A 23,077-nucleotide genomic window follows, 5' to 3' on the forward strand; every position below is an offset into this window, starting at 1 on the left:
GAAATGGAGATTCTTATATCCTTCCTCTTTTCTCCCTTTTCTCTTTTTTTATGCCAGTTAACAACAGATATAGTTTTTCCGCAAAAGGAAAATAGGAATGCTCAACCAAACAGTCGTCACATTAAAGAAGAAAGCATCTGACAATGTGAAAAATATCCTGGCAAGTGTCCAGTTGATCTTGGCAGAAGTCCAAACAGATATCCAAAATGATCGGTCAAAGCTTTGAACTCCTATCACGTAATTGCACCTTAAAAATTTAAACTAATTTTATACCCTTAGAGAGGTTAGAGGAAAAAGCCTTTTATTTCGGCTTCAACTTGGACAAAAGCCTTAGCACTCTCTCATCTCAATCGCCGCCTAAACATCCGGAGGGTTTTTCTTTTCTTAATGCCAAATTATAAACAAATGCAGCTTTTCCATGGGTAATATTGTGAAAGAAGTAAAAAATATTTACTCAGCAGTTTCAATGCTTATCTAGCTAATAAAAATCCTAAGCTAATCTTCTAAGATGTCGAGAACTTGAAGGGGCTGAAACCACTCCGTGTTACTCGGTTGAGTAGTACCTGAATTGCTCTCAGCAGATATGAGATTGCCATCTCACATCAAGCCAAAAGCGTGCCCAGGCAATCTGTCTTCAACCCGACAGGGCTTAGATGAGTCTCCCACCACTCGCTGCTGAGTAATACTGGAGTGATAAACGAACTCCGTTAACATCCGTCTCGTTCCAATGCCATCTTCTGATCCACACAATCCACTCTCATAAGCTGCATTTGGGTGTGATAATGAAAAAAGAGAGATGGGACGGGTGCTAGAAGGTTTTCCTACGGAGGTCCCTCCATAGTGCCGGTGCCACAACTGCTCTAAGTACTTATCTGCTGATCCTCAGCTGGTGGGGAACCCAGAGCAGGACCTCAGATATCAATCAGGGCATACAAGTGGAAGGTATGGAAGAAGGTGGGTTACCCAGATCAGAAGCCATTTCAGGCTTTAGGAGGTGCACTTTGAACAAGCAGTGGAGGAGTAGGAGCAGGAGCAGGAGGAGGAAGAGAAGGGCTGGAGTAATGTTCAGTAGCATTTTGGACCAGCTGATTTCCGTGGATGCTTTTCAAGAGCATCCAACATAAAGCACTTCCAATTGTTACTAAATCCAGGTCAGTCTTCCCAGAAAAGTGTGCAATTGGTACAGCAGCTGAAGCTCTGCAATCAGAGTGAAAGGGGATTACAGTGTTCATGTGTTCCAGGAATACTGACCTGAAAAGGCTTAATTTGTCCTTGATAATGCCATCATGATTAGGGGGATGACAGATGTGATAAATCCAAAAAGCTTGCCCTCATTCTAAATCTGCTTTATTTGCCCACAGTGTTGTTGCCAGACAGCCAAATATGACTGGTTTTGTAGTGCCTGGAATCATTCCAATAAAGACAAAGGGTGGGTTCATATTGAACAGCACACTATTGTGGAAACCACCATGGCATGGCTTGTCATTACTTGTGAAACCAGCAAGCATGGTCAAGCATAGGAAGGATGGTCTCCGTGGAACCATGGATAGAAACAAGGGATTCTTGTATACTTTCCACACTTTATCATGGCTTATTTGCGTGTTGGAACCCAGTTTCCACATTTCTGTGCTGTTTCCGTATTTCTTCTCCCATATATCGTGGCAAGTGCAGCCAGGGCTGCCGCAGATGCTCTAGCCTGCCTTATTCACTACCCAGGTCTACCTAGCAACTGCTGAGGAAGCTGCACTGTGATTGGCCACTCTTCATTCCCCCCTCCCTTTTTTTGGCCTGTGTGCTGCCCTCCTGCAGCTTTGGAGTCTTGGCAGCAATGACCCTGGAGTTGGCCATGCTTGGTGCTCCCGTTGGTTGCTAAAGTTTACTCAAGTGACACTTTGAGATTGCTGTGCCCTTGTTCTACTCTGAGAGTTAGGGTACTCCTTTTGCAAAAGTTGCTTCACACAGGAGGAACACACAGGCTGTCCACTGGCATCACTAAGAGGGTTCACCCTGAAAAGCCCATGCCTCCCAATCTGTCAGATGCCCTCTGCTCCACTCCTATCTTGCTCCTGGCATTCCTTGGGATGTCCACAAGCCCTGCTGTGGCCTACTTCCCTGCCAACACCCACCACTGCCAGGTGTGGGGTGGCAGAAGATCCCCCTGTGATTACCCAGTAGATAAAGTTCAACCGGTGGCGCCTCCTTTCATGCTGTAGCCATGTTGGGGTGCCATTCGGGGCTTCTTGCCCACCTTGCAGAGACATGTAGGGCTGGAGGACAGGCCCAAGGTGCATCTGCTTCCACTCCCTGCAGCACTGAAGCAGCTCTTTGAGCCCCTCATGCATTGCTATAAGCTAGCTATGGGTGTAGGTATGCAGAGACCTGTCTGTGCAGTTAGGGAATGGGCAGGGTCCAGGGTGAAGAGTGGAAGGAAAGCCCTTGCATCCAGCGGCTGGATGCCTGCCAGAATGGGGCAGGTGCTGTGGGGGTTGGGAACAGTATGTTGGAACAGCTGTAGGGCAGCAGAGCTCATGCCCCAGCAGAAGAGGCAGCCATATTTATTCATACTTGGCACACTGTCTCTGTCACAGCCACCCCCTCCCTGCTCCTGGGTCCCGGGCTGCAAAAATAAAGGCGGTTTTGCAACATGGTACTTGTGGAGAGGGTCAGGGGCTGGGTGCTTCTCACACCATGCTCTGGAACGGGGAAGGTGCCAGAGCAAGCCACCTCTATGCATGACGTTGGCGGAGGAGCTTCTGAGGGTGAGGTACACCTGGCTGTGGGGGGAGGCAGTCCCTTCCCCCACGTGCAAATCTAGAGCAGAGGGGAGCATGGACACATCCGAAGCAAGGAAGAAGTGGTGGGTGTCTGGGTGCAAACACACGTACATTTGCACAGAGTGTGGCAGTGCAGGGGAGTGCTACTCTAGAGCAAGAGTGCTACTCTAGTAAGTAACTGGTTGCTTCTTCTGAGCAGGAAAAAAAAGCCAGAAATAGCTAGCTGAGACCAGGCCCAGGGGTGTATGTGGAGCAATGAGGGAGAAGTAGGTGTCATAGGAGGGAACAGTGCAGGCTGGGATTGATTTTCAGTTTTGGGGGCTGATGGGATATCAGCCACTATTGGGAGGAAAGATGAAGAAGCATGGAAACCAGGTGACTGTTTGAACCAAGGTGTAGCATGGCTAGCTTTACATAGGCAATGCAACTGTACGTAGCTGAACTGTACAGCTACTGGTGTCTAAGCAGCGGTATGCAGAAGAAAGCAGATAGTGAACCAGTTTATTAATTAAGAAATATTTCCACTCCCCTGAAACATCTATGTTTGGCCTGAAATCAGCAAAGATTTGGTCCAGCCCTAAACACAAAACATGAATATATCAGAACGCGTGTAACCTGGCTCCACTGAAATTTAAGGGCAACTGCCCCAATACCATCTCTCTTGCTATCTTTTCATTTTTATGTTTTTTTATTGTCACTGTACCTTCCTACTTGCTTCTTCTGTGCAGTGGGGTGATGCACAACGTGACATCAGGCACGATTTGGCATCAAACGGACTCCAAATTTAGTTTTGCCAATAAAATAATCCAGAAGTGCACCCTCATTAGCTGGTAATCGGCTTCTGGAGATAGCACAACTGGATCACTGATCATAAGCTAAAACAACAAAAATGAAGGTTTGCAGTATGCTGAACTAAATTCTGATTAAAAAAACAGTGATAGTAATGTTTCACAGCAGGTTTATTTATTATATTCCACCTTTTTTCCTTTCAAGGAACTCAAGGCAGCTTACATAATTATCTTCCTCCTCTCCATCTTATCCTCACAACAACTACCCTGTAAGGTCTGCAACTGACCCAAACTCACCCAGTGAGCTCCATGGCTGAATGGGAACCAGAACCCAGGTCTCCTGAGTCCCAGGCTTGCCCTCTTAGCTGCTACACCTGCAAAAGTTTCTCGATGTCAGCTTTGGGGTGTTTGAAAGCTGCGTTTGGTGCGGCATCATTCCATCAACCCTGCTTAATGATTGTTCCTTCTTCAATTGTCCTTATTCAATTGTCATCCCAACAGACCTACCATCCCAAAAGAATGTTTTTTTCCCCTCTTCCCTTTCCATGTGTTTTCCTTGTGTGTCATGCCCTTTCAGATTAGCAAAGACTCTCGTTTTACTGATTGCAACAATAGCGGTGATCTATGATTCTCATTATGAATCGTGACTACATGTAAAAAGCTAAGAATGGATACATATCTGGGTGAAAGATAGAAATATACAAGGAGAACATTTATTTTTCAAACATACTTAAACATCATGTAGGTCTGCTCAGAGCTGGGCCAAGTGAGCCTAGAACTTCGAGGTGTTTCCCACGTACTCCATGAGCCATATGCTGAGGGCATTTAGAAATTGGAACTCTAATAGGACACTCTGCATCTGACTAGCACAACGGCCAGGGGTGCTTCCAGACAAAGGACTCCTATCATTGACAATCAGAAGGGCTTGCACAGCGCTTCCATTTTTCTTTGTTGATGGATTATTTCCTGGTTTTAAAAAAAAGGCATGGGAAGAGGCGCTCAGGGAACACAGGAGAGCTGCAAACTGGAAACAATGCTGTCTGGAGCCCCTCTAAAATTTGGTAAATGAGCAATGTGATTGTGTAATATTGTCTTTGGAAGGCCCTGTGGTCAAAGGGGCAATCCATTCATGACTCCTGTTGTACAAAGGTGAAACACAGATGCTGAGAGAGAAGTCATTAATGCAAGAGAAGATATGGCAGTGTTTATTTTCTATTTTCTCTTTCTTCTGAGGATGTGCAAGCAATCTTAAATACAAAAGCCCATTTTACCTTCCTTTTGTGAAAACCATTTAATGGCCTTGTTTATTCAACTCCTGGTTAAATGGCTGTTTTGTTGTATTGGTTTATTATTTAAAAAGTGCATTATTTATACTAGCATAATATTGTAAGCTGCTTTGTGAAATATGTTTGCTTTGAAAAGGAAGGCATATGTGCCTAAATAAAAATAAATATATAGATGTTTTTGGAGGTCCCTAGAATACTCTCAGTCAGAACTTACTGCAGGAAATAGCATTTGGATATAGGACTTTGTTGCAAACAAGATTATTTAAGCAGCAAATTACAGGATGTTCATTAGTAATTCCTCTGCCATATTTGAAAGGAAGCAATTAAAGTAGGCTGAACCTGCAAGGTGAAAACTTTGAATTACTACCAAAAGGAACTTTGTTAAAATTCTGAGCAGACACTACAGAAAGATCTCGGCCATGAGGAAAACCACTGCTAGATAATATTACTGCTATATTAAGTGCTCAGCATACAATCTGGCTGTCAGCTATCTGCAAAAAGGCAATGCCTCAGAGGTGTTGCAGCCGTTTAGTAATTCTGGTCTGGAAACAGGGCTGTTCTTTTTAAAAATGAAGCAAGTTATGTCACATACTGAGCGCTAGATGGCACTATTCAGTTTCTTTGTTTTTTTGCTAGAACCCTGTAACTTTTAAAGGACAGATTTATTTACTTTTTGTTCACTAAAGAAAGGAAAATAACCAAGTTTGCAATTATATTTAAATAGAGCGCATACTGAAGAGCAAATATTAATGGTTTATCATCATGCCTGAAGACTCTGTGAAAATGAATTTGTGCTATTTTAGGTTTTTTGCCAGTTTATGAAATCCCAGATGAGGAAATTGAATTGCATTTAAATTAAATCCAAAGACTTCCATACATGATGCTACAACTGGAAGCTGAACTATAGGGTCTGGGTGAGAACTGTGCTTCAGTATTGATTGAAGGATTAAAAGTGCATTACTGATATTGTCCAGCTAATGTTTTTCCAAATGAGATGGTTGTGATCTGCTCTTTGTAAAGGTACCCTTGGAGACTGCTTGCAAACTTCAGCTAGTTTAGAACACAGTAGCCCTGTTACTTGCTGAAATTGGCCATGGGAGCAATCTCTTTCCTCCATATTTTGAAAAAAATAATAATCCGCAATTAGCAGATTGTGACACAATTCAAGGTGCTGCTTTTAACATTTGAAACCCTGAATCATTTGAGCATGGGATATCTTGAAGGAGTGATAAATCTAATTTTACTAAGTTTTGATTTAAATAATAGGATACTAGCTAGGGGGATGAGAGAATAGCAACAGCCCTGTACGTCAGCCATTCATTTCCTGTTTCTGGTCAAGAAATGTATAACCGACGGTTTCAGCTGAGAGATTTATAACTGCCTATAATTCTCCTCTTTGAGAAATCAGGGGGAGGGAGGTACTAGGTGGTCAGCTTAGATCTGCTAACTCTTGGATTTCCCACCTTCCCTGAGTTGGACAATTTGTTATGGAGGAGGCCGCCAGGCACCACCAGACTCCCAGCCTGGCTGCAGGCCACCCAAAGTACTTGGTTCCTAGCTGAAAGATATGACACCTGCCAATCTTGCAGCCAGCTGAAGTAAATGAGGCCCACCAGCCATGAACAAAGCCATGATAGCAAAAATAAGAGCCTACCAAAAATAATGGTGGACCACAGTACATGTTCTGGGCCTCCTTTTGGCTTGGAGTGTCACAAATTGCTGCATGCCCACGATAATCCAAGTAAGGGTCATAAAAGACACTATACACTGAAACGTGGCAGAGAAACCCTAAATTGAATGTGGATGGCAGCAATCCAAAAGACCCTGACCACCACCTTACAAGTAAACCCTGCTATGCTAAAGGCCTCACTAAGATTTTGCATATTTTGTTCACTCTCTGTCCGCTCAGTTTGACATTTTATTGCTCAAGAACATCTTTTCAGGGTCAGTGTCCAAGGTAAGCATGATGGGGCAGCTACCAAAGTCCCATTGCAGAGAACTCTCTGGAATGCCCCCCCCCCACTGCAACCTGCTTGATTAGCTGCCTCTCTCTCTGGCTGAAACGACCATAGTGGTGAGGAGAAACAGGAGATGCCCGGCCTACTTTCTTTCCCCATAAGGCCGGCAAGCAAGCAGTAAGACGAGAAAGAGGAGGAGGAATAGAAGCAGTGCTGGTGAAGAGGCACCTTGCCCAAGGACCCTCCAAAACTGGAACCCAGCACTCATCTTCGATGCTCCCTTTGAAAAGGCTTATTTGGATTTGAGAGGCAGAATTGTGCCTGAAATACATCTCCCACTTTCTTGTGGATACACTGATGGCTATTAATGTACATTCAGACTCTTTTCCACCATACCAAACAGGTTCAGAAATGGAGCAGACATTTAGAAAGGAAATATATGACTTAAACATTACACCGAATCCATTTTAACGGCTGTGTCCACAGGAAACTCTGAGCCTAGCTGGATGTAAGATGACAAAATCTCTCCCTAAATGTGTGAACACTGACAAGCCCTGACCTTGCTTGTTGCCCTTCCCTCTCACCCTCTCATGCATGCCTGCATGCAGGACTGGAAGCATCTGTTTCTGGTTTTAAACTAATCACAGCCGCCTGCTAACGCTCAAGCTCAAGGAACTGTGCTTCATTTACACACTAATTAGTGAACAAGCCAGGTTCATAAACCAAATTTTCCACCAACTAGATTTTAAGCAAAGCAGCTTTTCCATTTCCTATGTTAACAGGGAGCGGCAGTTTGTTTAAAACCAGAACCAGCTACTTCTCATCTTCGTGGGCACTCAGCAGAGGAGAGAGGAGCAAGGCACCATGTAACCAGTAATTAGGGTTTTCCTGTATGTCTGAACCAGCCCACAGTGCCAGTATATATGGTACAGTGTCATGTACCATGCAGGCAAATTAAACCACAGACATCATGCAGGAATTCCTCTGATTGTGCTTTAAAGATAGATATCTATCTTTAAAGAAAGATAGGAGAGCCAGTGTGGTGCAGTGGTTAAGAGCATGGGACTGGGACTCAGAGGATCTGGGTTCTAGTCCCCGCTCAGCCATGGAGCCAACTGGGTGACTTTGGGCCAGTCAAAGACTCTCAGCCCAACCTACCTCACAGGGTTGTTGTTGTGGGGATAAGATGGAGGAGGAGAGATGATGTAAGCTGCCTTGAGCCCTTTGTAGGAAAAAGGCAGGATATAAATTGCAATATAAATATAAATAAAATAACTCTATCTTTCAAGGTATTATCATTCAACATCCTTCTAATATTAGGAACTGTGCAACTTACAGAGATTCTAGGACAAAGGTGATTTGGATTTCAACGCTGTCCCTTTGGTTTAAAGGCTGACGTGTAGGCTGACTCGAGAAGGGCTGGCAGGCTGGCTTGATATCTTGCATTAGACAAACTTACTTAGCGCAGAATGTCGAAGCTTTCCCAGTTGTTTTTTGGCAGTCAAATGAGCCTGTGTCCTGAAGTCGGAGAGTGCGAAGTAGGAGAGTACAGCCTATTCTTACCCCATTCATGAAGGCAGTCATTATAATCACTGTGCCTGCTTTATGGCTTAAAGGCTTTTAGTATGGTAAAGGGTGTGGGAGAGAAGAAAGCATTTCAGTTACTAGCCATCACTTTAACTTTGGATACACAAATATATGCCCTCCTATGCGAGAATTCTGAAATGTTCCTCTTGGCTTATGACAGAAACCTGATTATTTTAAAAATACTGGACTCTCATGTTCTCCAGTCGACTGTGGACCACTCCTCAAAAAGGCCATTCAGTTTCTATGGAGGTCCTTTGTGATTTAAGTCCACGAATAGGCTCACAGCAAAGTTGTAATTTTTGAAAAAATCACAACAGATCTTTTGATAGTCATTGTTAGTCTAAAGAGTGAGTCATACATTTTATCACAGTCATAATGTAGTGGATGTAGGGACCTGCATCAATTGAACACAAGGGTTTGAACATTTTAAAGACTGGGGTTAATCACTTTTGTTTATTCTAAAACACAGCAAATACACACCTAGATACTAAACATGCTTACCTAGATGCAAGTCTCATGGATTTTGAAACTGTAGCCTTTGGTAGATATCATTGCGGCCATATAACTATGCAGCATAATCCTATGTACATTTACTTAGCTGTAAATCTCATTGTGTACAGTGCATCTTACAATTCATTAATTACCCAATTAATTGTGCAAAATATTGGAACCCTACTTTTATTTATGCTTTTACAACCAAGGACTGAATTACACGTAGCATTTATATAGGTCTCCAGAGTGTTTAAAATGTTTTATACAGTATATGAACATGTATAATTATACATCATTAAGACCATTTATTTCAATGAAAGATTTAAGCATGAGCTTAGTTTTTTCAGATGTAATCGAGGACACTGCAATATGCCTAGTTTTATTTGGATTAAGTCCTATCTTTAGTAAGGTGGGTCACTATTCTCCCTGCACTGCAGTGGTAGGAATGATGCTGAGCCACGATAAAGATTTTCTGGTTCATATTTCACAGTTTTAGCCACAGGATTTCATCAATGCCCAAGAAGAGCTGAAGAATAAAAAGGAAAAGAGTTCTGCATAACTAAAATACATACAAATTAGAAATTGCCTGGACAATGCACTTTGGTCCAATAAATGGCACTGTCTTTGTGGCCCTACAATTTTTGAAAGCCGGGCCTCCTAATTCATTTTATTTGCATCTACAAGAGACTGAATTTTGTTTCTGCTTATGTTGAAACACTAACTTAAATTCAAATTTATATTTTGTAAACACAGAAAGTTGCCATCAGATTTCAGCAGAAGTGAAAGTTCATAGTACATTTAGACATTTCCCCAGTGGGCTTTTTAAAAACATCTGAAGAAGCAAAAAAGAGATCACTAGCCCAAATTCTCACAGAGGATTCTATACACCCATCTTGCTAATGCTAAAAGGGTCAGGAATGAATTAGGCTTTAATTATCATAAGACTGCCTTTTTGTCCAAGCCATTTGTGAGTCAGAAATCCATCCTGTGCTTATCTTTGTATAGAAAAGCGATGGCAATAAGAGAATTATAACAGCTCTTTATCAGCTGCAAAAATATTTGAAGGGGAAAGCGAACTGTTCCTTATTTCTATAATGAGTGAGAGAAAGTAGCCCCATGCTGGGGGGACATTTCTTGGAAAAAATAGCCTAGGTTTTTTGACAAATGCGCCTGCTAGTCTAGAGAGTTTTATTGCTGGTACACAGCACACTTTGTTCTTTCTGTTTCTTTCAACCTGCTGGTGGATCAAATTAGCAGCCCAGGCGTTTGAAATGTTTGACAAGTGGTCAGCCTGAGATACCCATATTCATACTCCCAAATTTTAAGAGGCAGCAAAAATAAATGCTCTTCCCCCCATCCCCCAGACACTCAATTTAAAAAAACATGACTCTTGGTTTCTAGTCTTAAAGGGGTGAGTCCAAGCCAATACTTTTGTTGTATTTCAGTTGCTGTTCCTAACTGTCCAGATATCACATCTGAAGATGCTTTCCAGGGACAATGGTCAGTTTTCTTGGTGAAGTCAATTTTCCCTCTTTCTGAGTTGAAACTGTGCCAAATGGAGACCAAAAAAAAATTGACCTGCAAGGCTCAAGAAACTACAAGTTTCAGTAATGGGGTACATGAGAAGAGATTTTAACACATAAAGATAGATTCAAGGTTCAAAGATATAGTTTAATTATATTTGACCCACTTGAATCTTCCCTCATAGGACCGATTCCCCTGTGGGAAGCAAGGGGGCAAACAAAGAAGGCTTCAAAACCAGTGGGGCTTTTTGTTTTGCATGAGTGGTTCTTGGTGTATCCTCTGTACTGGTTCCAGATTAAGTTTTAGCCATGTCAAACTTGTTCCATTGATTTCAGTGGGTCTAGTCTAAGCATGACTAAGTTTAGGTCCAACTCATTTTATTTTAAAATATTGTAAGCCACTTTAAGGATGGTAGGCAAAAAGCTGGATATGAAACTAATAAATAAATATGCCATCAAAAAGTGGTGTACTTCAAAAGCATTTGTTGAGATTACAGTATTATACTGTAGAAAGAGATAACGTACAACTCTTGAGGGATCATCAGATCCTAACTGGATGCTAATGCAGTCTTTCCTTGCTTGAGATCACAGGTGCCATAAAATTTCATCCTGTTTTTATTTGTTCCCCATCTGAATCTTTGGCATGGGATAGAGTATAATGCCATCTATTTAAAATATCCAACAGTTCACTACTGACTAGAGGCGCTTTCAAATGGACTAGCAGATTGTTAGCAAAACTAGATAAGATGTCTTCTTTTAAAAAGGCATGGAAGGGGGAAAAGTGGCCAATTCAAATATGTCATACTTCGCTTTGTTAATATTGCAATACTCTTCTCAATGCTTTAACAGGATCACCAGGGCTGAGCCTTGGAAAGAGACAAGTAGCCCTTAAGTCATTATTATAAAAGGCTTATCTATGGAGGAGAAGAAGAAATACTGTGACAAGAGCGCATAGCAATGTAAGCATCAGAGCATTGCAAATAGGAAGTGACTAGGAGCCTGCCCAGTTAACAACGCTGCTCTTTGTATGACAGCTGTATGTGACAATTACCCTGCAGAGCCAAACAGGAGAGGCAGAAAACATTTTGGAAACAGGGAGACGTTCTAACTCTTGGTTTTTTGAAAAACTTTCAGACAGACTCTGGCAGAATGTGTGTTGTAATTCATAAAAAGGAACTTCCCCTCTGTTATTTTGGTGCATGGATACACCATGCGTATTAGCACAACCTTTAAGAGAATCCTGGGATTGGGGAGGAGGAAGTATCAGTTGTTATTAGACAACCTAACATCGTTACAAAAACTGTTTTTGTTGCACTTTGCTAATTATCTAATTCAGTTCCAATATGATATTATCTCAGTGACAAATCTACAGAATTTTTAAAAACTGAAATATATGAGAAACTACATTAGTCAGTCAGGACAATCTCTATAATCTTTGCAAATCTGGCACTGCTCATATCAGGTCACTCCAAAATGAGGATAACACTGAACACAAAAAGCACAACCTAAACCTTAAAAGAATAACAGGCTAATTCTCATCTAGCATTAATCTTTCCTTGCACCCACTTTTCTACTTTCTTTTCCCCTTAATTTTTATCAGCAATTTCTTTCACTAACCTCATTTTCCATGCCAGATTGTTCAAAGAACCAGTCTTAAATACCAGGCTCTGTAGAAAAGAACATTTCCCACAGACCATTTTTGACAATTGGGTGTTGCAAAACTGCAGAAATAAATACTAGCATTCTCATAATCTTTTAACTGCCCAGTCATCATATATTTACTAGATGTCCTTTTAGTGTGGAGAAGAAGTAGAAAAAGAGCAAAATAGGAAGATGCCCACTGCTTTGGACTGACACTGTCAGGTACACCAAGAAAGATGTTCATGCTACTCCACCTTTGGTGCTTAGATGTATGCATATTTTACTACTTTCCCTTCTACTCTTTTCAGCAAAGCCCTGAAAAGAGACTGGACTGGCATTCAGAATCAACACCTTCTTACAGATATAAATAGAATATCAAAGGCAGCCTGGCTTCCATGATAGCACTAAGTGCTTTCACCTAGAGGCTCCCATGGGTAACTGGCAAGATTTATTCCTGAGTCAACTTGAAAAAACATTTCTCTTGGCCAAAGAGGACCTGCAACACTCAACACTCTATGCAGTCCTTGGGTTTGTTGTGATGTGCAAAATCAGGCATGCAAAACATCATCCTTAGCAGATCAATTTTAATTTAAAAAAGGAGGGAAATTTCTAGTCCTAAAGACTACAGGAAGAAAATGAAACAAGTACTCATTGAAGAGATCTCAGAAACCAAGTATGACCTTGGATAGGAGTCTGAGTAGGAGGGTGTGGAGGAATTCAGTCACTGTTAAAAGATAAAACAGGAGAGAAATTGCATCAAATGGACAGCTTGTTTTTCACCATGAGTGCTTTCAGATGAAGATTTTATGGTGCCAGCAGCCTGCCTCATTCATGGAGTGCTACCAGGGGTGAAGATGGGGTCTTCGTTTGTTCCCCACAACTTCTTCCACCTTTTTTCCCCTATTGTGGGAGAATCATTAAAGAAAAAGAATAGGTGTACATGGCTTTCTTCTTTGTAGTACAAGCTGTCTTCCATCTGGAAACAGTCCAATTTTCTTTTGCTAGGAATTCTCTTTTCTAGTGGCTGCTTCACACGTTACATACAATGCACGTTTGTACTATACTCACATGGGGCTGTATCCAGAGTTAGTCCTACTTAAAGTAAATTCATTGAAATGAGCAGGAAATAAATTAGATTAACAGTGGTTACAAGACATGGGAAGGAGCTGCAGCCCAACCCAGCTCCTTGGCTTCTGTGCATTTGGAAAAAATCCTTTGTGAGCAAAGCTCCCCCTGCCCCTGCCCCTACTATGTCCATTTAACATCACTACCTCCCATTTTGGGCATGCCTGTCTTTTAAAGGCATTGTTAAAACTGTGTTGTATAAAATGTACAAAAGGTTGTCTCCAACCTGGTACCTCCAGCTGTGTTGTACTGCATCTCCCATCATTCCCAGCCTACATGGCCATACCTATGGGAGACGACGGAGTTGCAGTCCAGCACATCAGGAGGCACCAGTCTGAGGTACGGGCAGCAGAGGACTGCGACCCATCTGGAAAGAAGCAGGTCTTGTGGGCCCAGCTACACCACCGAGCCAGGCCTGCCTTTCTGTCAGCCGCTGCTGTGCTGCTTCTTGCCTCAATGGGCTGGTGGCAAAGCCACACCAAGGAACATACTAAATTGCTCAATGTAGGGTGTGTTGCACACTTGCCAAAAAGGTCAGCCAGTCAGGATGCACAGACCGCCTTCTTATCGAGCAACTTCAGTCATGCTGCAGTGACAGGGCCTCTTTCCAGGACAAATGGCAGAATTCTCACTAAATTTAAGCCTTGGTTCCTTAGGAACCAAAAAAATTTACAATTCCCTTGTTGGAATTATGAAATCACAGCTAAACCCCAAGCACAGCATATGAGGATGCTGCAAAGCTCCACACTTGCAAGAAAGACATTTCTATAACCCAAACTCAATGAGCACATGTGTTGAGCAATAAGCCCAGTGTTCGGAAACTGCAGCTACCTGGGAACCTGACTGATTACTGCTGAAAACAGGTTATTGTACTTTTAGTATGGTCCAGGAGGGTTCTCCTTGTAGATTTTATTTAACAGTCCTCAGTTATTGCTGCAATCTGAGAAATCAGAGATGCAGGTGCTTCTTCAGCACTATGATATTGGATGCTCTTGGTTCTATGAATGAAGCACCCACACTTGCTCCAAGCTGCTCGGGTGCCTTGCCACCCTTAGGAGGTAGACTTCGGCCACACGCCCACTCCTAGCTAACTGGGCACTACCTGGGCAAGGGCAGCAGCTCCTATACATGTGTACGTGGGATGAGAAAGTCTCATACTCCGACTCATTCACTGAACTGCACCACAGAGTTGCTGGGGATGATGAGCGTTGCTGTCCCACAGATCTGGATGGCAAAAGTTGGTGCAACGGTTTGGCGTTGTGTTTCCACCTGCCATGCAGTTTTTAAAGGTACAGGCGCCTGACCGGGAAAGAAGAGATGCCAATATGGGAAAATTGTAGGGGAATTCAGCAGCTGGAGAGACGAAGGAAGGGGGTTCTCTTACCTCTGTCCACAGGCGCTTTTAGGCAAGGGAATTTCTTACGGGCAGCCTGGGGGGGGGCACTGGCAGGCCGACCCGACGTCGACGCTTTCCTCGGCTGGGAGAGGCCGCGAGAGGAGGAGCCGCCGGGGGTGCCCTCAGCTGGCGTCACGGCCTTCTGCCTCCAAGGGGGTCTCACGTCGGCCCAGTCTCGCCCCTCCGCTTCCCCACGGCGTGCGCCCTCACGCTCCAGCCGCGGGCCTCCGTGGGAGGGAAGCGAGGTGAATGCTTGCTAGCGGGCCACGCGGCGGAGGCAGGGCGCCTGAGCTTTGAGGGCGGCGGCGGCGGCGGCAGCGCGAGCGAGCATGGGCGCCGAGTGGCTGCGCTGCCTCCTGCTGGGCTGCTGCTTGGCGTGGCGCTGGGGCAGCAGCGCGCAGAAGGCGGCGGCGCTGGGCGGCGGCGAGTACTGCCACGGCTGGGTGGACGCGTACGGCAGGTACTTCGAGGGCTTCCTTTGCCCGGAGCGCTACGACACGCCGGACGCCACCATCTGCTGCGGCTCGTGCGCTCTGCGTTATTGCTGCGCCGCCGCCGAGGCGCGCCTGCAGCAAGGCGGCTGTACCAACGACCGCGAGGCGGAGCAGCCGGCGGGGAGCGCCCGTGAGTGTCGGGGCCGACGGGGCGAGGGGAGCCAAGCCGAAAGGCCCGGCCGCGGCTTGCTGCTCCTGGGGGGAGCGGGCTCGGAATCCCACCCCATCCGCCGTGGAGCGCTTGAAGCCGATCCTGCGCGGTATTGTTTACGCGGGATTCGACACCCCGTTGTAGGTTGTATGATTTCAGTAGGACGCTGACTTCGCTGTTCAAGTTTTTAAGATTCAGTCGGCTAGCATCGCCCGGGAGGTGCCAGATTTATGGATAGATTATAGGCGTATTTACGCGGACGTAAATCCTGGAGCAGGTTTTAAATAAACTTAAAGTAAGCGTGTGTAGGATTGCAGTTTTAAGTGTTGGGGGTTGTGGGGAGTTTCCCTCGTTGCTTGATGGGAGGAAAATTGTTGGTCAATCCTATACTTGGAAATCTGAAATATATTTTATGTCAAATCCTCAGCTTGTTTACCTGTTACCTGGCTTCTGGTTGAGGTCGATTAAGCCTGTTTACTTCGAAAGCGCTGTAACCATTGCTACCCACTAACCTCCCTAATTGAAATTATTCTGGCTCCCTTGCTCTCTTTCTCTTTTTGGTCTAGGGTTTTTTTTGGGGGGGGGTATTTTTTTCCCCCGACCTAGAGTTTCCGGAATAAGGATGCTATGCTGCGTTGCTCTTTCTTAAGGATGTGACCGGTTATGCAAAGGATTTCTACTTAATGAAGTAGCAGCGCAATCCTATGCTTGGCCTTTCAGAAGTAAGCCTCTCTTGAGTTAAGCCGGGCTTGCTTTCATAGGATTGCAGAACAAGGCTGCAATGCATACCGATTCAGTCACTTACCCTGCACTAACCCTCACTGAACCAAACAGGATTTACTTTCGAGTAGAGAAGCCACGGATTGCATTATAAATCCCTTATTACAGTTAGAAAAGAATCAAGGACGGACTCGGGCTGTGAGTCTGCCCCGAAGAGGCAGAGCCATCCGAGGAAGTCAGGAGCTGCCTCGGATTGGAAGGGCTGCTTCCATCCAGTTTGGAAGAGACAAAGGCTGCGATCTTTCGCGCAGTTACCAAGGAGTAAGCTTCGCTGGACAGGGTGGGACTTCTGAACAAGGCTTCCTCCCATACATTTGTGCAATTAAGTTCTCAGAAACAGAAAGGGTCAAAAGTCTTTACCTTCTGGCGACCATTTCATGCAAAATCAACCAACAGAGAAAGGGTCGGAGATGCTGATAGAACAGGGAAGCTCATGAGCGCTACAGGGAAGACCTCCCAGGAATTTTTATTTTATTAAAGGCGGTCAGGAACAGCCCTGGTGTGGGACAGATACATGTCTTTTGGGGGAACCGTTTAGCCCCTCCCCCACAAATTGAATGAAGTATTTCGTAGTGGAAGAAGGGCTACTTTTGGGCACCTGTATATTTTCTGTTTGTATTCCTGGAGTTTCGATGGCACTGTAGAGATTGGAAAGTGTTCTGCTTACAAGGGCACACAGTATCGAATCCACCATGTGTGAATCTCTCTCTTTTCCATATTAATGTTCGAGTATATGAAAGAGGAAGCTTCAGCAAATGTGACACTATCAGTGGAAATGCTCCCAAGCCAGAGATTCCCTGCAAGAAAGAAACCTTTTTTGCATTAAAAGACAGCTTGAACATGCCTGCAAAAATATCCAGAATGAGATATCTTACCTGTTCCTATTGCTTGCTTTGCTTTCCAGTCCCTTTGGGCTCACTGGAACATATGGCCAAGAAAGTTTACTGCCATTGGAGACCACTGTCAAGTTTAGGATTGTAGCATAGGATCACTCATCTGCATTGTGCCAAAGCCTACTATTCCAGTGGGTCAGGATTTGAATCTTCTCTCTGTCATAGTGTCCTCATTTTACAGGCTGCATACACAGCTGTTCTAGAAGTTTGAAACGGTAAATTCATGGTTTTAAAGAACTCCAGTGTGCTCACATTAAAAGAAAGAAAGAAATCAAGACTGTTTTGTTGATCCATTTCAAAAATAACCCAGGGCAGTAGCACAGTACCCTTGTAGGACCAACCAAAAGTTTGCAAAGCAATATCTTTCATGTTGATTATTAAAATGAAAACTAGGAAGGGTGGGTGGGGAAATCTTGTTGGTACACAGAATGATGGAGGCCAAATTTTCAGTAACTATCTTAAGATGGTAATTCAGTAAATTCTATTCTAATTGGAATATACCTACTCAAAAAAGATGGTTGCAAACAGTGGTTTTTCTAAGGGCAAAGCAGATATAGTAAAACTAACTGAAACTCTGGTTAGAGGGGATTTAAGTGCCTGGCAATTCTAGTGTGCCAGGCACACTAAGCATTTTATGATTTAAGTGCCTGGCAACTCTATCCATTCATAGCACCTTGTGTCTCTTAAACAGGGTTGTCCAGCAAGATTATGTTGTCCCATGGGTACAGTGTAGAGGCAACTGGAGTGATTTAAGGAGAATTGATATGCTTGTAATATAGCCTTTTAGATAAAACACAGATGTCATTTATTGAGTGAGTTAGTGTCATAACCTGGAATTAGGAGCTGCTATTATGATGTCATAATCTTGATAAAGCATTTGGTATTTTGAAGAAAATGAAATAGAAATATGTTGGTTCTTCCTAAGTATGACTATTCTTTTTGGAATCTCTTTTCTTTTATGCTCAGAACCAATCTACGTACCATTTCTCATCGTTGGGTCAATATTTGTCTCCTTCATTTTCGTGGGTTCCTTCGTTGCCGTTTATTGTTGTACTTGTTTAAGGCCTAAGCAAACCTTGCAGCAGCCAATAAGATTCTCTCTTCGAAGCTACCAGATGGAGACTTTACCAATGATCCTGACCTCAACTAGCCTGAGGACTCCATCAAGACAATCCAATACTGCAGCCAGCTCCAGTTGTACAGCAGGCTCTGTCCGCAGGTTTTCCTTTGCCAGGCCTGACTCTGGGTACATAGTCGCATCTTCACCTCCGCCGTACACAGCAGGCTGTTTACAAATGGGCCATGCAATCAACCTTTCCCAGCCATCTGGATTTTTGGTGTCAGCGCCCTATTTCTCATATCCTCTTGACTCAGAGCCATCTCTGACTGGGAAGAGTGTCCCAGATCTTAGCCAGAGCTGAAAGAAGCTTTCAGAATGGAATGTTAAGAAAGAAGCACAAGTAACGTCAACTTCATGCAGTTTTTACCATGTGTGCTCTGGTTATGGGATTGAAAACTATGTGAATGGATGAGTTGATCCTTTCAAAGTACAAATTCTTGCAAGAAATGTTTTTCAAAGAAAGAACATTTAAATGATGTTGAGCTCAGAGCTGAATACACATTTGCAAACGATATAGCAATATTGTTTTCAAAGAAGGTCATCTGACAATGGTGATTTAATGCTGGTGACTAAAATCTCCTCTTCAGTGTCTGTTTTGAACTGCATATCTAATGTGAACAGAACTTAAAGTGGAATAAGGCATTATGGCTGCAATCCTATATCCACATCTGGGAATAAGTTTCACTGAATTCAGTGGGACTTACTTCTGAGTAGACATGTCTAAGGCTATGCTGTCAGCAGGCAGATGGTTTGAAAAGTTTATTTAGGTAATGGTAGCACTATTGACTATTTCATTGGGAAATTTAGACATACAATAAACTTTCTCCAGTGGGACAGTGTATTCCTGATTAACCTTATTGATTTTATAGGATGTTTTATAAACAATTTTCACCAGAATTAGTATCAAGTTTTATTAAAGGAATGGTTTTATAAATAGGTATTGAAAGTTTGGGGAAATAAAATAGCAAGTTATAAAATAATATGAGGTTAATGGTTCCAAGTATCAGAATTTTTTTTTGGAAAGGCATCACAACTCCAGTCTTTACATAAGCTTTCTGGAAAGCCAGGAAAAAGAGATTTAAGATGAGGTGTTCCAAATGTGTGACAGTATGGGGAACTTTGTTGGTACATGGGAAAGTGACTGACTTTGCAGGCAGATGCAATAATACAGATATTTAGAACTACAATTTTAATTATTTTACTAATGTGTTTTAGCTGGAACTATGGACACATTTTTTTCAGTCAAGAGAGAAGATGCAATACAACTTACAAACTATACCCTAATTTCACTGATTATCAATGTAAAATGTTAAAATACTATAGGAATCATTAGTCTTATGTATTTTTGCTGGAATGTATTTATTCTGTTTTGTTCTGCAACTTGAGAACACAAGTTGGACAAGTGGTTTTGGCTTTATTTATAACATTAGTACTATATAAAATAATGTTTAAGAGATGTAATTTAAAATGTATTGACAACATTAATCCTATTTAGTAGTAATGGGTTTTCTTCCAATAAAATATTCTATGATTGAGACATTTTGGTTTTCAAATGTGTTTATATTTTGGATAAATAAAAGTAACTTACCATTTTACCATTCTGTGTATTTATAAAGGCTTATTAGTTCACTGCTCAGTTTACATAAAAATATGAAAGTCTTAAATAGTCAGAAATCAAGTTTACACAGCTATGTAAACTATTCCCCAGTTGTAAACATTTATGAGGAAGAAAGATTCTTTAAAACAATTGTGACTAGTTTTCTTCCACATAAGGGTGCAATCCTCTACCTATTCACTTGGGAGAAGGCCCTATTGTGCTTGGTGGGGTTATGAATTCTGTTTCAGGGAATTAGAAATTTATATCACCAGTAAAGCATGGACATGCATCTCTGTATTGTGTGAGATGTTTAGGATCATGTTGATCCTGGGTAGAACCTCAAGCCAAAAAATCATCACCATTGAGAAACTCCATAAAAATACCCTAAACATGCAAGGCCGAATTATGGAACAATGATTGTACAGGGCATGTTTTCCCACCTATTCCTTTTCTTTGCAACTCCTAGTCAAAATAGTATGTATTTGCGGCATGAGGAGGTACACTTATGTATGCTTAAGTAGTGGGGAGTGGGAAAAACCAAGAGAAATGAGAGAGGTCCTTATGCAAGTTGATGGGTGTTATCCTTTACATAAGGGGCTCAGGATTTAAATACATAGCTTTAAATACATAGATTATACAGCTGACTAGTGCTAAAGTTTAATCATGGTTTAATTTGGCCAGGAGCTCAGCCCTAGACCTTTTTCAATACCTGATCTCAGTTTTGGAACATAGCATTTCAGAACAAGGCACAATCCTAAGAATTTCACTGATATATACTTGTTGGGAAAGAATGGGTCAAATGCTCTGCCACAGTCTCTTCACAAAGCGTGGCTCAGTCATAAAAATAGGCATATGACATATTCACTGTGCTATCCTGTGGACTGGTCCATGGAAGAACCCTGTGGATTGCATGCTTTTAAACATTTCTGCTAGCTTTTTTTCACTGCCAGCACAAAGTCATGCAGCATTCCCAAATGCAACCTGAAACCTTCTCTGTCTCTTGTAGTGCCTGATTTGAATATTTGCAGCCTCCACTCACTTTCCAAGGCAAGAGATGAACAAGTTTTCAAATGCAGACTTGAACATCAGCCACATCTTTCTTCCTCGACCACTTTTTGCTTCATTTATTGCATAGGCTAATAAAGTGTTCTAGAGAATTCAAAAGTTTGCACAGTATATGGTGGCAGCTGGGATGGCCACTGGTCCAGGTTCACACTACAATCTTCTATCAAGCCAAACAGAGTTTGTTTACAGAAACTGAAGTATCTTTGCATGCAGCATGCATCCCTGTGAATCATGAGTTAAATAAACCATGATTTGCCCCCCATTACATTCAGACAGGGTCTTGGGGTCAGATCATGAATCTCTTCTTTCTCCTTTTCTCAGATATTTAAAGGTAAGTTTCTTTTCACTTATTTGCAAAGTGCTTACTTGATTTAAAAAAAATTAATCACAGCAAGACAAGCATTGGGTCAGAATCAGAATTAAACTTGAGTGATGTCACTATGAACATAGTATTGTACAGGAATGATAAATATATGTTCACTGCACTGTAGAAAAATGTTGGTATCCTCACCACAATTAAGACCATGAAAGAAATGATCCAAGTCATTCCAATCATATTACCAATATGAATATGGAAACGTGAATGGATCAATTGTATGACATGTTTAACTTCAGGAAAGCATATGTATCTAATAGCTGGCCTGTATGCTCTTCACAGTTGAGCAGGAGTGGTGAAGCCCAAAAGTTAGAGAATCGTGAGTGAAATGCAAAATCCAAAACCTGCTAGAGTTGTTCTACTAAAGGTTCAGCAAAAGTAGTAGCTGATGAGTTTGTGCAATGTACCTCTACAGCATTGAGATGATGTTCTGGTATCTCTTGTGGTCCCACGAGGGCTTGAATAATTGCTTATATATTTATTTTTTCTTCCTGTAATGTTGGAATGTGGTGTGGACCAGTCCTTCTGCATGGATCCTTTTTGCACACAGACACTTTTGGATTCAATCCCAAGACTATACCTCCACCAGCCAACTGGGGCTTACACTTCTTAGCAAAGGCTTTAGGGACCTTCTGTGAAAGGTGAGGTAGGAACAGGAGACAAAAGAGGGTGGTAGACACTCCCTCCTCCTCCTAACATGACAGGTCTACATGGAGTACAATTTTATATTCTGAGGCAAATTTTCTATGGGGAGAATTGCTCTGTGTGTCCTGGTATGTGTGCTGAGGGGAAGAAGCTGCAGAAACCAAGGCTGTTGACACTGATGTGAGGTCAGTGGGCAGGCTGTATGAATGCACAGATGACCACACGAAGAACAGGAGCAGAAGGCGGTCCATCAATGGGGTACCCCATGTTTCAAAAAGCTGCATCAAGACTTCTGGGTTTAGCTTCCATTTGTGGGTCCCCTTGGTTTTTGTTCAGGGTGTCTACCATGATGCTGACAGTCCCAGCCCTGCAAAGCAAGGTGAGTCTGGAATGCGTATCACATGCCATCTTGTTTGTTCAGGTGGAACACCATTGTAATGCTGTCCATGGCAACCTGGACATGCTTGTCATTGAGGCATTGGTGGAACATGATCAGTGCCTACTGGATGATGAGCTTCTTAAAGTGGTTCATATGCTCCCTCCAGTCTCAATCCATCTAGACCCCATGGGTCCTGCTGCTAGTGCAGTGTGTTTCTTCAGCCTGAGCATGACACCAGGGTCAGGCCTGGATCCTTCAGCATGAAGGTGTCTCCCTCTGGTAGGTTGTGTCAGATTCACCAGGTGTGGTTTGGCCGAACTGAAAATGGGAGTGCCAGCTGCTTCTGGGTCAATTTGTGTTGGGGCCAGTAGGTGTGCACAAACCAGAACTAGTGGCCACTTTTAAACTGGGTCATGGCAGTACAGAATTAGGATTTGCTGCTGATTTGGCATATAACCCCATACACAAGTCACCTGGGAGTAACTTTAACTGAACTCACTTGCTTCTGCGTATAGGATTGCATTGATGCATCACAATCCATAAAAAGGACACATGCTTGATGACAGAATTCTGCTTGAGTTTGCGGTAGCAGTTATGATTAAGAATAAAGCAAGATACTGTGCAGTTTGAAGAGCTCAGACAAGCTGATTATTTGCAATGTGGACAAGCATTGTAATGTCTCTTATCAATCCTATTGCCAAATTCTGGATGAAAATAATTTATTCTTGTTCACTAAGTATATCTCAAATAACCCAATGGATTTTAAGAGGAAGTACTTGGGGAATGAACTTTATAGTAAACACAATACTTTACTTTTTTTTTTTTTTTACTTTTTTAGCATTACTGACTTTTCAAAGTTATGGCTTGTTTTTGTGTATTATGAACATTGGTTTATCATTAGTTTTGACTCCAGGTATGCTGGGGATTACATATATGTTGGATGCTTATGGTTTCTCCTTATGGTCGCTCTTTTATGGGAAAGTATCTTTTGGCTCACAAACTGCATG

The 23,077-nt window shown here is 42.7% G+C and overlaps 1 protein-coding gene across 1 annotated transcript; it reads left to right on the forward strand.

Moving 5' to 3' along the window:
- The first annotated feature begins 14,899 nt into the window (after positions 1–14,899).
- SHISA3 (shisa family member 3) lies at positions 14,900–19,460 on the forward strand. The gene is made up of 2 exons (XM_044418270.1): positions 14,900–15,194; positions 17,855–19,460. The coding sequence occupies exons 1-2, from the start codon at positions 14,900–14,902 to the stop codon at positions 18,307–18,309; spliced, it is 750 nt and encodes a 249-aa protein (XP_044274205.1). The 3' UTR covers positions 18,310–19,460.
- Positions 19,461–23,077: the final 3,617 nt, after the last annotated feature.

The sequence above is a fragment of the Varanus komodoensis genome, unplaced genomic scaffold (assembly GCF_004798865.1).
Source record: "Varanus komodoensis strain SLA01 unplaced genomic scaffold, ASM479886v1 scaffold9, whole genome shotgun sequence".
In the NCBI taxonomy this organism is placed as follows: domain Eukaryota; kingdom Metazoa; phylum Chordata; class Lepidosauria; order Squamata; family Varanidae; genus Varanus; species Varanus komodoensis.

Coding starts and splice junctions, on each gene's coding strand:
- SHISA3 (XM_044418270.1), top strand. CDS start 14,900: ATGGGCGCCGAGTGGCTGCGCTGCCTCCTGCTGGGCTGCTGCTTGGCG. Junction 15,195..17,854: donor GCAGCCGGCGGGGAGCGCCC/GTGAGTGTCGGG, acceptor TTTTATGCTCAG/AACCAATCTACGTACCATTT.